The sequence below is a fragment of the Jatropha curcas genome, chromosome 3 (genome assembly GCF_041381405.1).
Source record: "Jatropha curcas cultivar XTBG-Jc1 chromosome 3, XTBG_Jcur_1.0, whole genome shotgun sequence".
In the NCBI taxonomy this organism is placed as follows: domain Eukaryota; kingdom Viridiplantae; phylum Streptophyta; class Magnoliopsida; order Malpighiales; family Euphorbiaceae; genus Jatropha; species Jatropha curcas.
The window spans coordinates 6,097,731-6,111,431 of record NC_143153.1 but is presented as its reverse complement, the minus strand read 5'-3'; the positions used below and the strand labels follow the sequence as shown (position 1 = coordinate 6,111,431).

General features: G+C 34.4%; 3 protein-coding genes across 3 annotated transcripts; 1 reads left to right on the top strand and 2 right to left on the bottom strand.

Moving 5' to 3' along the window:
• Positions 1–209: 209 nt before the first annotated feature.
• Positions 210–2,199, bottom strand: LOC105641483 (DGCR14-like protein). Its single transcript, XM_012226034.4, has one exon. The coding sequence runs from the start codon at positions 1,943–1,945 to the stop codon at positions 431–433; it is 1,515 nt and encodes a 504-aa protein (XP_012081424.1). The 5' UTR covers positions 1,946–2,199; the 3' UTR covers positions 210–430.
• A 2,891-nt stretch (positions 2,200–5,090) lies between these two features.
• ZAP1 (zinc-dependent activator protein-1) lies at positions 5,091–9,241 on the top strand. Its single transcript, XM_012226036.4, has 5 exons — positions 5,091–5,413; positions 6,765–7,455; positions 7,550–7,697; positions 7,786–7,944; positions 8,568–9,241. The coding sequence occupies exons 2-5, from the start codon at positions 6,873–6,875 to the stop codon at positions 9,106–9,108; spliced, it is 1,431 nt and encodes a 476-aa protein (XP_012081426.1). The 5' UTR covers positions 5,091–5,413; positions 6,765–6,872; the 3' UTR covers positions 9,109–9,241.
• Positions 9,242–9,987: 746 nt separating this feature from the next.
• LOC105641485 (scarecrow-like protein 21) lies at positions 9,988–13,420 on the bottom strand. The gene is made up of 2 exons (XM_089719841.1): positions 13,069–13,420; positions 9,988–12,090 (listed from the first exon to the last, which is right to left on the bottom strand). Exon 2 carries the CDS (start codon positions 11,810–11,812, stop codon positions 10,169–10,171), a length of 1,644 nt encoding a protein of 547 aa, XP_089575967.1. The 5' UTR covers positions 11,813–12,090; positions 13,069–13,420; the 3' UTR covers positions 9,988–10,168.
• Between the last annotated feature and the right edge of the window lie 281 nt (positions 13,421–13,701).

Here is a 13,701-nt window from a genome sequence, read left to right as displayed (position 1 = left end):
TCACCTAAATATAGTCAATTTGCTAATCCTCTAATATACTTGTGAAATCTAGTTTCATACAAAAGAGTCCTAAAATGTCATGTATATCCAGAATTTAGTTCTACCTAGCAAAAGCTCAGAATTCCAAGCATCAATGTTTGACAAATAGCTTTCACCAACATTACAAAGCAATTCTGGAAATCATAATTACAAAGTAGAAGAGTGAGAGATGAAAATATTAAGCATCAATCGGATGCTCCTCTTAAACATTAGCAACTCTTTATGATCCAATATTTGGAATAGGCTTGCCCATCATATAAACAATACAAAAGGGGAACAGTGAAATCATACATGCATCCTTGAAAGAAACTATTAGTTGATCGTAAACATATACTACTAAAACCACCAATTGCTAACATTGGCATGAAAAGTACATTTTTTTACTAGGGGATTAATCCTCTCTTACAGACGGTGACCTGGAACTCATGGTTCCATCTCTTTCAAACCTTGAGACACTCCTTATGCTCTTTGGAGTAGCAACACCGGGGCTTGCACCTCTATAACTAGCACGAAGAGATTCATCGACAGAAGATGAAGACTTAGAAATTGCATTCCTCATAAACTTCTGTGCAGCAGGTGAAAGTGTGCGCACACTTGGACTCGCACTCCCCCCCCTTCCGGGAGAAGGCAATGGTGGCTTTTGAAACATCTTTGATCTCTCCCTAATCTTTCGTGCAGCCTCCCTGGATAAAGAATGAGCCTTCACATCCCTTGCAGGTGGATTTGGCATTTTAAAATGAGGCCCATCGCCATTACCACCAATATCAATCGGTGTGTCTTCAGGCTCCAATCTCAATGGTGTCCCCTCAATCTCACCCCATGTAATAAATGGTGATTCATCAACTCCTGGAGCCGGTGAAGGAGTCCTAACAAAACTATATCCATTTTCTGCTTTCTTCCCTGATTCCACATAAAACCTGTTTGGTGTCTTCCTCAAATCCTCCAAATCATACTTCTTTGCTCTATCCCCATCTCTGTCAGATACAGGAAGGGGGGTAGCCCCTACTACTGGAGTGTAAAGCACTTCAACGGCACCATCATCTGTAGGCCTAGAGTCCAATATTTTACCATGAAACCGTGTGTTTGACCTATTAATTTCTTTCGTTAAACCCTTCAATCTAACAGCCCGTTCCTCTTCGGTCAAAGGAGCCTCACCCCTATCCGCAGGATGGTACATTAACAAGTTCTTAGCAGTGTAATTCCACCCCTCCAGTGTGCTCGGTGGCTGATAAGATGTCCCATAACCATCTGTAATCCTATCCCTTTTCACATCCCCAATCAGTTTAACATCCTCCTTTTCACCTTCTAACAAATGCCCATATCTCTCCTTTCTCTTCCTATTCACTTTCTCCAGTATCTTTGAAAAACTCTCATTATCCTCGCTCGTATACCTCCTAAAGAACTCATCTAAACTCAACGAATCATCAATAGCACTATCATTCTCCCTAGACTCAGCATCACCAAAAAATTCCCTATTTACAGCGCTAGGTGTTTTATTATCAAATTCATCAAAAGGAGTGAAATTACCCATAAAAGTAGAACCTGGGGTTTGCGTTCGGTTTCTGGTTTGAGTACTGCCATCCGCGTTGGAAATATTTACTCTTTTGCCACGCCGCTCGATGATCTTCAATTGGGCATCTCGTATCAGAACCGGATCGCCGGATTTTACTGCTTCAAGCCAATCGAGACGGTCACGGAGTTTGGAGATATCGGGAAAGAAGTCTCTTTCGATGATTTTCTCGATAGCTTCAACGTATGTGTCCTCATCAAGGACTTTAGTATGTTTTCTTGGGTTTGCAGGTGTAGTGATCGAGGATTTATTAGAGGTTTGGAGAGAATTTTCGGGATTATGAGACGGAGATGGGGATGAGAGCTGCCGTGGTGAGTGTCCTGGAGACAAAAGCATGGCGGATTAGGATTAAGGTTTTGGACAGAAGGTGAGATTGAAAGAAATTTAGTAACTAGAGCTTCTCTGTCAAGATAAAGTAAACTTATGGTTTGGGGTTAGGGTTCCGCTGCCTCTCGTGGTGGCGGTTGCGACGGGGCAGTTACAGTATTGGCTTGGATTATGAAGACACTAGAAAAGATATATGTATATAGAGAGAGAGAGAGAGAGATACTAGAAAGAATTGAAAGAGGGGAAAAATTAAAATTCGTCCCAATTTTTATTTTTCAAATAAAGTATCTTAACTTATAATTTTATTAACAGTTAAAAAAAAAGCCTCTTTTAATTGTAAATTTAAAAATTAATTCCTAAAATTATAATCAAACGCGTTCTGTAATGTATAATTTCCGTAACAGTTTCACGTTTTTGATGGAAAGATTAAAATCTTAATAAAATTATAATTTAAAAATTTTATAATTATTTTTTTTAAGAAATAGAAAATATTCATGAACTAATTTAATTAAGGCCTAATTTATTTTTGCCCCTTCAAAGATAACGGTACACGCGTAGGTGGACGGCTGAAAATAGTAAATTGCAAATTGCAAATAAGACAGAAGGGAAGGAATATGTAAATTATTGATTGCAAAAAAAAAAAAAAAAAATTGTCACTTTAAACTTTAAAATTGGATTTGTGAGATCTTGAATTTTATTTTTTTAATAGTCTAGCAATAATAATTTTTAAAAATTTTAAATATTATATGTGTTTGATATATGATATTATATGTATTTGATATATGATTAGTATAATTTTTAAAATAATAATTTTTACATTATTCAGCTATCAAATAAATATTTAAATAATCTAATTTTAGAAATTGAGATGTGAAATAAATCAATTAAAATTTTTAATAAATATAATTTTATAAATTAAAATATTTAATAAATTAAAATGAAAATTGAGGTTGCATCGTATTTCCGTTACAATTCATTCCTCAAGGCAGCAAGTGAACCTTACACGGTTTGTCTAGATCCTTTGATTTTCTCTCAAAGCTCCAGTAGAAGAGCCCTATACGAACTACATCGATATTTTAAAATTGATGAAATAAGCAAGAAACAAAAGAGGTCATAATTGATAGAGGGTTAATAAAATTATAATTTAAGAATTTTATATTTAATTTTTAAAAATTAAATCTCCGTATATTAACTTAACTATAATTTAGGGACCATTTATTTTTTTACTAAATATAATTCCCTTCCATGCTAAATTTTGATTAAATCCATGGGCTGTGATGAAGTCTCTATGGAAATAAGTAAATACTACATCTGTTGGTTAATTTTGACATTTTTTTTTTTACCTTTTTTATATTTATATAACAAATTTACAAAATTAAGATAAAAATAATTATTTTATTTTCATTTTTTTTTAATTACAGAATTTAATAAGAGGATATTTAGTCAATTACACTTATTTATTTTTTGGATTGAATTACACTTATATATTTATTGAGATGATTCAATATTTTTTTAATTATTGTCAAAAAAGTTAAAAAGTGGTAAAATTATTAAATTAAGGTAGTAATAAGGCATGTTTGGTCGTGAAACTGTTATTTGACGTTCAATTACCAATGAGTTGTTAAAACCTGGGGGAATAAGGAGCAGGGGTTGGGCGTGTTTAGATATACTAATTAGAAATAATATATTATATTCTTTTAAATTAATATTATTTATTTATTCCAATATAATCTTAAATTTAATAGGTTGCTTATAAATTATAACTGACAAATAAAAATCAATCTGAAAATGTTAATTAATTATTTATTATAACAAAAAAAAAGAGAGTATTCAATTCAATCAAATCAAATCAAATTAAATTTTCTCTAGCTGAAATAATGGACCGAAATAAAACTAAATATTCTAATTTATTTATAGATAATCGAACCAAATTTAAATAACCAAATTCAAAATGATTACCTTGCTGAAAGAATCAATTTAGCTGGAAAATAAAATAAAATAAATCAAAATACAATCAAATTGATTCAAACCAAAAATTTTATGATTTTGATCTATTGGGTTTTTTTTTTACAGAAAATTGAATTAAAATTGAAAATTCAAATTTTGATTTTTAATTAATCAAACCAAATTGATTTTAATAAATAATCGGAACGAATCAAACTAAATAATATGGGTTGAATTTGATTTTATTGAGTTAAAACTGAAGTTTGATCACTTTTACATTTTGGCTAGCTTTTAGCGTCCCGAGCAATTATTTTATTAATTATGTTGTTGGTATATTTATAATAGCATTCTAACAGCTATATATGAATAACTATTAACTAAAAACTAGTCTATTTGTCCCAAAATATAAATCTTTTATTGTCCCAAAATATAAGTTTTTAAAGGTTTTTGCATATAGACCAAAAAAGCAATTAATTCTCCTAAATTATAACAAAATTAAGCATAATTTGACTAAATTATCTCTTATCTCAAACTAAGAGTTATTTTATGAAGGTAGTGATTGTATTTAAAAATAAATAAGGGTAATATTAGAAAAACATCATTTATTACTTTTTTGCAATACTCAAAATGACTTATATTTTGCGACAAAATAAATATAAAAAAAAACTTATATTTTGAAACGGAGGAAATAATACCTAACATCTAATAACTACTGACAGCTAATATTGTCGAACAAATAACAACCGCTACAACAACTAAAAACAGCTAGGTAGGTTGTTTCGGCAACAATAACTGTTCAAGTAGTTTTTAGTCAAAACGCTCGATCGATAACATAATATTTAAACTAGTTTTTAGAAATTAATATAGTGTTTTATGAAAAATAATATATATAATATTTAATTTTTAATATTATACGAAAAACTACAGATAAAGTTAGTAAAACAGTTATTTTTACTCAATAAATTTAATGTGCAGAAACTATCAAAATAAATAAATTTAGTTTACCAGGCCCCCTGCTACGGTGATACAAAGCCACCTTGGAATCAAAATGGATTTTACCAAAAACGAGAAACCCATATTCCGAACTCGTGGCCTTTAACCCGCAACTTGATTGGGTACTGATTCCCAATCCAACGGCTGATATGAAAGATGAACAACAGGAAAAATGCACGCAACTTTTTTGTACACCCCAATCAAAACCAAACAACAGAGAGCACAAATTCTCAACTGTTACCTCATCGCATTCAATCATTTTCCCCAGCTCTTCTTCTCCTTTCGCCACTCTCTGATTTTTTTTTTTTTTTTTTAAATAAAAACTATTCGGTAACCTTAAATTCTCCAACTCACCTAAACTTCTACTCTCTCACTAACAAGAAAAACTTACTCAAACATTTCACGCGCCGGCTTGGATCCCGAGACCGGCGTGATCTACGGCCCTGATTCAGAGTCAAAATTCAATCAGTTTCACATGGAAGCGAGAGCACCTGATTATCCCTATCCTGAAGTTTTCTCCACTCCAGCTCATAAATGAAGGTTTGGTTTCTTTTTGCTACTTCCGTAAATTCAGATGGTTGTTTCCTGTAATTAATTAAATTTTTTTTTGGAGTGAGTTATGGATTTATTGATGAGTTTCTGTTGATTGTTTTGAATTCTCTGCTTATTTAATACGGAAATTGGGAAATTGGGGCTCTGAGTGAGTTTGTGGTGTTTGGCTGTTGAGAAATACGGTTAAAAAAGAGGGAGAAAATGAATTTTTAAGCCTAACACTAGCTTTGGTGTTCATGGAATTGAATTGATTTATTAGAAGTAACCTTGGAAAATAAAGTAATTTGATTTTGAATTTCCCTACTGCTTTCTTTTTCATCTTAAAAATTTTCTTGGGAACCAAACACTGTTCAACTTCTTTTCTTGTAATTCTTAGTAATTCAGAGAAATGGATGGAATTTATTCACGAGGCTGATAGCTGAATAATTTGTTTTGACTTTTGTTATCCATTGATGTTTTTCGTTGTAGTACAGGTGAACCTATCTTGAAAATTGGCTATTATTTGAAGTGTAGGGAAGTGTTCTCTATAATAATAAAATAAAAAAAAAAAAAGGAAAAAGGGAAAAAATATTTTCAATATTTCAACCAAACTTAGTATGTCTAAGCAAATTCTCAACATGACATTTCATTGCACTCACAAGCTATGCCCAGTTCAATTACCGTATATGAGTTTTGGCATAGTCTTAGGTTCAAAACCCACCTTCCCAATACTAAACGAAACCCTATTGATTTGTATTATTCTAGTAGGACTGCTCTTAAATCTTAATGTGATTATATTTGGTTTCTCGAGTGAAAAAGCCTGGTATCAATGAAATAAATGGATCTTTAATGACCGGCCTGAAATTTAGCTTTAAATTTGAGCGACTGATGATTTAATTTCCCCCATTCATATAGTTTTCTTGATGGATACCGTATAAGTCGATAGCCATGTAGTTTATTTAAAAAACTTAACAGTAGGCAGTAGCCATTTGCTGGTTAAACTGGAGGAGTGGAGACTGTTAAGTAAATTGGTTGTAGTTTGAGAGAAAACATCTCGAAATAAACTAGTAATAATGGAAAAAAAGGCATTCGTACTACTTACTACTTTTTGCATTCTTAAACATACTTGAAGTTATGATCAAGAAAGCAACTGGGAAACTAACACGAAATAGATGATAGATTATGAGTAAAAAGTAGAACTATTATAATGTGAAGTCTGACATAAGTCTTAATATTTGTGTTATCCATATTTGTCTCTCATTTTTCCTCTGAAATTTGAACCTTTGTTGGCTGAAAAATCCCAATTATCCATTTATATGGTTATCTGGTACATAGTTTAACTTATTGCATGCTTTTTCAGGTATGGATGATCAGCAGCATGTAACATTAGTTCAAGTTTGTGATCAATTGCAGTAACTGCACCTTGAGTTGATCTCTTTGTGTTTCTGCTACAACTTTGAAAGTTCACATGGTTTCTTCAGGGGAAGATCTGGATAAATTTGCGTCTGACGAATCAGAAAAAAGACTGCACCCAGATAAAAGTCACACTGTACAACAGATTGATGGTAGTGGAATTCACAAGTCAGAAAATCAAGAAGAAGCTACTACTGTTACCCCTGAGAAATCTCAGCAGGATCACAATGCTGGAATCCATATATCACAGTTAGATAAAGAAGGAAGTATCTCTTCTATAATACCACATAAAGTCCCACAGACAGCTGCCACTAGTTCCAGTGCCTTGCGATCTGGTCAGGAAGGAAAAACTCCTATTATACGTGAAAAAGTTTTAGAGGATGGATATCATTGGCGAAAATATGGGCAGAAACTTGTTAAGGGAAATGAATTCATACGGAGCTATTACAAATGTACACATCCAAACTGTCAAGTGAAGAAGCAGTTGGAGCGTTCACATGATGGCCAAATTGCAGATATTGTCTACTTTGGTCAGCATGATCATCCTAAACCTGAACTTAATCCCCCACTTGCTGTTGGCTTTGTGTTATCTGTTGTTGATGAAAAAGCTGATAAGCCATTATCAACTGGCACTGAAGGTAAGGGGAAAAACCATTGATATATAGTTTTGGCTCTTTATTAGTAAGTGGTGTATTTTAATCTCTTATCCAAAATAAAAATAATAAAATGCAGAAGATCGTGCATCACATCTATTGAAGTCAAAGAGCACCTCTCGGATTTCAGTTGCTACATCAAGTGATGATGTTAAGGGTGTGCCATCAGAATCAAACAAGATACAAGATGAGGTTGATATTGATGATGAACCACACTCAAAACGACAGTACGTTAATGAAGTAATTATGTATAATTTTTTACTTTACCAGAATATTTGTGAGCTAATTCTGTTCTGCTGTACACCAATAAAACAGGAAGAAAGGTAACCGTAGTGTTGAACCTACTTCTTTAGATAAGCTAACAAACGAACCGCGGCTTGTTGTTCAAACTTTAAGTGAGGTAGATATTGTGAATGACGGGTACCGTTGGCGAAAATATGGGCAGAAATTGGTTAAAGGCAATCCAAATCCAAGGTAAATATCATTTATCTAACTTTTATGATCATACACTGGGTTAGGCACTTGGCAAATCAGTTACATTAGAAGTCTTGAGAATTTGTAGTATTCTTCAATTAAATTTGATGCTTTATCAATTAATCAAGTCATCATTAAGCGGATAGAATTTTGTTAACTAGTTCCATGTGGAAAAGTACCAATATGCAGCATGTACCTGGAACTAGTTATTCCACTCAAAACAGTTTGAATTACTTTGTACTAGTTTTTTTTTTTTTTTTAATTAAATGTATCAGGGCTTGATTAAACAAAATAAGTTTTGAATCCATTGAAAATATTGTATAATTATTAGGACTAATTATATAGTTGATTCAGAGCTTGCATTTAGTTTACACCTGCATTTACCCTTTTTCTCATTTCTTACGGATACAATTCCAAAGAAGTTTCCTTATACTAATTACATACTCAGAAGTTCTCTGGCTTTTCAGGGCTTCTCTAAAACCAGAGCAAGAACCACTTTGTAGTTAACTGGATTCTTATTGTAGCTCCTTGGTGATTCCATGCAGAAAAATCAGTACCTTATTTGACATCTTATTGCCTTTGGGCATTACTCTTACCTTTGTTCTGCCCTTCTATCGTTGCAGGAGCTACTATAGGTGCTCAAGTCCAGGATGCCCAGTTAAGAAACACGTAGAGAGAGCATCTCATGACCCGAAAGTGGTTATAACGAGTTATGAGGGACAGCACGATCATAACATGCCTCCTTCAAGGACAGTAACTCATAATGCAACTGCTCTGGACATTTATACAACCGCGATCCACGGTGGTGAGTCAGGCGCTAAATCAGGAGAAAGCGATGGGTTTGTTCATAATAGTTCAGGACCCAATGGAAACTTGAACGGACAACTGAATGTTAGTGGCTCCGATATGGTCGCCCATTCGAGCTCAGGTCACGCCAGGAAATCAAATAAGCTGCAGAATGGCAAGTCAAGTGATACAAAAGGAACTGATTCCGTTGTCAAGGATACAGTTCCTGAGGGCAGATCAAATGAAAAACGTGATGGTGAATCGAAAACTGAATCGAAAGTAAATTGTGCTGCTTACAGTGTTCATGCCATTACTCCTGGTCCAGAGAATAATCCAAGCGAGCAACATTTACCTAATGCAGAGCCTGTCCAAAGTTAATTGCAACAGTTTGATTTTTAGGAGATGGGAGAACTTAATTCAGCTATGTAAATTATTACAATAGATCAAATAATCCTCACAGATGTATAGGGTATCAGAGATATCTAATATATAACAAACTTCATTTTTGACATATTTGTACCTCTTTTGTTTATTTGCTCTTGTTGAGTCGCACCTGTTAATCTACTGAAGGAAATTTATATTCTTTGCGGCTTTCCGTTTGTTAGGGTTTGGTTGTGATACTAAATACCCATAAAATTTAACTGATTATAGGCCAAGTGTGTTAGACTTGTCGAAAATAATGATAGTAATTAGTAAAATTATTACCAAAGGATTTTGAAAGATTATGCGAGGAGTGGGGGTTTTGAGTTTAAGTCCTTTCGACTACGAGTTCCAATTCTTTTAACCGGTTGTTTTCATCAATTTAATGAGATGAGCCAAGGGGTTATCCCTATTGTGTAATCTGCAATATTATAAATTAAACTATCCCTATTGTGTAATCTGCAATATTATAAATTAAAAAAGATTTTTAAGGAAAAATACAATGAGGGTTACCCCTTTAGTATAGTCTGCAGTGTTGTGAATTAAAAAAAAAAAAAAGGAGTTCAAAGGAAAAATACAACGGGATTAATTGCCAGAGGATGAAATTTTGGAATCTAGCACCTATTCTTCAAGAATGTGAATATATCCTGACCATGCAAAACCACCAACTTGGTTTCTCTTTAGGCCAGACAAAATATATTCGGGAACTTTGCTTCTGCGGTACTGGAGTTATCTCCATATTGTGGCGTTCAATTTGAGTCAAATTAATACCCATTCAGAAAAAAAAGAAAAAAGAAAAAAGAAAAAAAGGCAACAGGTTGCATTGAAATGTCGGTCTCAGAAAAAAAAATGGTCAATTTTCCATACTTTAGAAGAAAATTACACAGATGAGGCCAACACCTACCTCCTAAAATCCCTCAAAGAGCAAAAAGGGTGAAAAAGAAAATATTGAAGTACTAAAAGTTCTGCCTCAGCTGGCTGCACACATGCTGAAGTAAGAGTAAATTATACTCGGCTTTCATTTCCATGCACAAGATGCCACCAAATCTCTGTTCATCCAACCAAGATATAGAGCTCCATCTCTCTCTTGAAGCCTATATTTATCACAATAATTCTCTAGAAGAGTTTTAATGGTGGCATTTACCAAGGAGCTTAAAGGGTAAGGAGCAAAACCTGCCATTCTGAACCGTGACCGCCACTTCCCAAGAAGTTCATGTCGTTCCACTCTCTCAGTTTCTTCACATGCTATTATGTTAACAACATCCCTTGCCAGGCAGTGCTGCTCAACATTGATCCTCTCCTTATGCTCTCTTGGGAGCGTTACATCAATTGATTCAAACATAGCCATATAATAATCTAATGTCTCAAGGAACCGAGGGAAGAATGCAGCAGTATTTGTGTTAGATTCCTGCTCAACAAGGGTCACCACTTTTGGAGACAGGCTCTTAACCAGCCTCAATAGCCGGTCCCTATGGTTCTTGGTGCTGACACTTTCATCAGGCATGTGGTGAAGCACAAATGCAAAATTCACAGCTAGAGCCTCCCCTGGCCGAACACCAAGGTTCTCTACTTGAACCTCACAACCAGACATGGCAGCAGCATGGAATTCAAATGGCACCTTAACCAACTCTGCAAGCTTCGACAGCCTCTTTCCCACAATATTCAGTCCTCCTCCACGGGCATATGCTGATGTAGAATCATCAATGCCAGTAATACGGATGTGCGGTGGGCCACCAGGTCTAGCAGCAAAAGCTTGGATTAAAGTGATCCACTGGCTCCCCTGACCAATTTGGAAATCAATGATGTGAACCCTGTTTTCATCTTTCATAGCTTCTGCAATGGCGCCATTGGCAGACATGTACCCAAACTTGAAATAAGGGCACACCTCATAAAGAATGTGCATGTAAGAAAGCAGATCATCGCAGGCTGGTTCTTTGCATTTCAAAGCTCTATAGATGGAGCTCCCTGAGGAGGCCAGCCGGGCAACAAGCCCTTCCAACATGTATGCTCCCAATCGTTGAATTGGTTCGCCAGAAACTGACACCATCTGCCGCAATTCATCCATCAACCACTGTGCCATTAAAAGATCATTATCTGACACTGCTTTTGCACAGGCAATAAGTACATGCTTCAGGTCCCCTCTTGAAATTGCCTCCACTATTTGTCTCAAGCTTTCCATTTCTGGCGACTCAATGCTTGTCCCATTCTGAAATGTACTTTCAATGCTGTCAATAATATCAGAATCAGGTCCCAACATTACAGTTTCTAATTCTCTCAACTTGTTCCTGAAGTCATTCACATCATCAGTTATGCACGAACCACTTATAGGCGAACCATAGTTATGGTCAGGGGAGTGGTGCGGATCAGATGGATATGACTGAGACTCTTGCTGTGATACAGGGCTTCCATTTGGTGAAAAACTAAGAGTTGATGGAGAGTTATACACAGCAAAACTGCCATTTGCCAAAGATGACTCTTGCGTGCAGTTGTGTTCACAGGAATTCAGAATGGAGGAATGGATTCCTTGGCTGCTGCCACCATAGCATAGTTGCTTGTCTAAAGTTGGGAACTGAGGCATATAGTAGGCCTCAATTTCTGGCATTGGCTGATAGTACAATCTGCTAGACATGCCTCTGCTTCTGAGTTTTTGTGATGCTTGCATCAAACTCCTAATCAGTTTACCTGGTGCAATTTTAGCAACAGGGACAATCCAATTGATCTTTTCAAGCACAAATGCCTTGAACTTAACAGCAAAAATGTGGCATGTAATTAGTGTGCTTTTGTTTTCATGGCAGAGATTCCAGGAAACAAATAAAACATTAACTATATGATCCTTACAGCAACAGCAGAACTGGTTAAACTAAAATAAGCAGCACCAAGATTGTTAATTTAAAATTCCATATGAGACCCATTTTGCAGAATGCAGCAGACCAACATAATCTGCAATGACAAAATCGGTAACAATAAGTTGACAAAACAAAAATATGAGAAATTACAAGAGAAGCAAAAACTCAGGCAATTCAGCGACAGCATAATTCGCAGTCAAATAATTTTCTATCACCAAGAAAGGGAATCGCATGTTAAACTATTAGCTCAGATTCTCATAATAATTCTGCACTAATCAGCTACCATGGTATAAATATATAATGCATAGAAAAATTTCTAGTCGAGAGATAAGAACACTAATGTTTTTTATTAGGGGGAGTTCATTAGCCCAGGAGCCAAAGCACTCATATTAGCTAAACAAGAAGAGTAGATAAATAAAATTAAAGAATATATTATATAATAGGGAAACTTTCCACCAGTTAAAACCTAGAAAACAGAATTTTCAATTTTCTTCTCCCTTGCAAGGAAAGTGCATAAATAACACATCATAGACTCCTCCATACACCACAAGTTGCTCCTAAAATATTCTCATTCTTCTGTTATTTCAATTTGCTGCAAATAGATATGCAAAAACTCACGGAACTTTACAAGAGGCTCCCAGACAAGCACAGAAACATACAATTGAATTGAATCATTCTCTTCACTTTCCTTTTCAATTCTTTTTTTCCCCTTATTTTATTATGATATGGTATTAAACCTATTAAAATAAGAAACAGTTTTCCTCAGCAAAAACAAACTCATCTCAAGAAAACAATTGCTCTCCATAAAGACTAAAAACAATGTTTAAAAAACAATATAAAAACGGAGTTAAAAACAATAAAACATAATTACACAATTTCATTTCTTCAATTAAACACCAAATATTACCATAAATAATAAAAAACAAAAGACTCAACCAACTATCAAATCAACTCACATTTGAGACCAAAGCAAAACCCAACTTCAAAATTTAAATCATAAACAGAAATTCATTATTAACCAACAATTTAAAGAATTGTTAAAGAAAAAAAAAAAAAAAAGGCAAAAGCCTACCATTAACAGATCCATCACCAACCCATTTTTTGCATTACAGTGTAATCCATGGAAATTGACTTTCAGGCACAAAAATTTCCGCAAAAACTCCCATCTTTCTTTCTTTTTGATAGATGCCAAATAATTCTATCTAAAGCAGAGAATTTCAAGGCGAGAAAACAACAAATAAAACGTCACTTTTTCTTTAATTTTCATAAAAATTTCACCCTCAAACGGGTTGTCATACCCACCTTGTTCTGAGGAATCCTCAATTTTTCGATGTTTCACTGCCACCTGAGCCTCTCGAGGCAGACAGAGACAGAGACAGAGATAGAGACAGAGAAGAGGTAGAGTCTCTTGAGTGTTAAAGAAAGAGTAGCACAGACGAAGTATTAATATAATATTATTTAGTTTTCTAATTTAAGAAATAATAAAAAAATAAATTATTTAGAAATACTGGTAAAACTACATTTTCTCCACTAAAAATGTAAAAAACAAGCTGTTTAATGGAATCTTGTGCCCTGGTCATTGACAGAAACACCCTTCATTTGTTCGCATGATCTCTTTTATCCCTCTCACATAATTTTTGTCCAGACTTATTCATAAATTGAGAAAATTTAATTAATACAGATAAATTATATTTTTTGCTTCCAT

Coding starts and splice junctions, on each gene's coding strand:
- LOC105641485 (XM_089719841.1), bottom strand. CDS start 11,812: ATGCAAGCATCACAAAAACTCAGAAGCAGAGGCATGTCTAGCAGATTG.
- LOC105641483 (XM_012226034.4), bottom strand. CDS start 1,945: ATGCTTTTGTCTCCAGGACACTCACCACGGCAGCTCTCATCCCCATCT.
- ZAP1 (XM_012226036.4), top strand. CDS start 6,873: ATGGTTTCTTCAGGGGAAGATCTGGATAAATTTGCGTCTGACGAATCA. Junction 7,456..7,549: donor ATTATCAACTGGCACTGAAG/GTAAGGGGAAAA, acceptor AATAAAATGCAG/AAGATCGTGCATCACATCTA. Junction 7,698..7,785: donor GAACCACACTCAAAACGACA/GTACGTTAATGA, acceptor CCAATAAAACAG/GAAGAAAGGTAACCGTAGTG.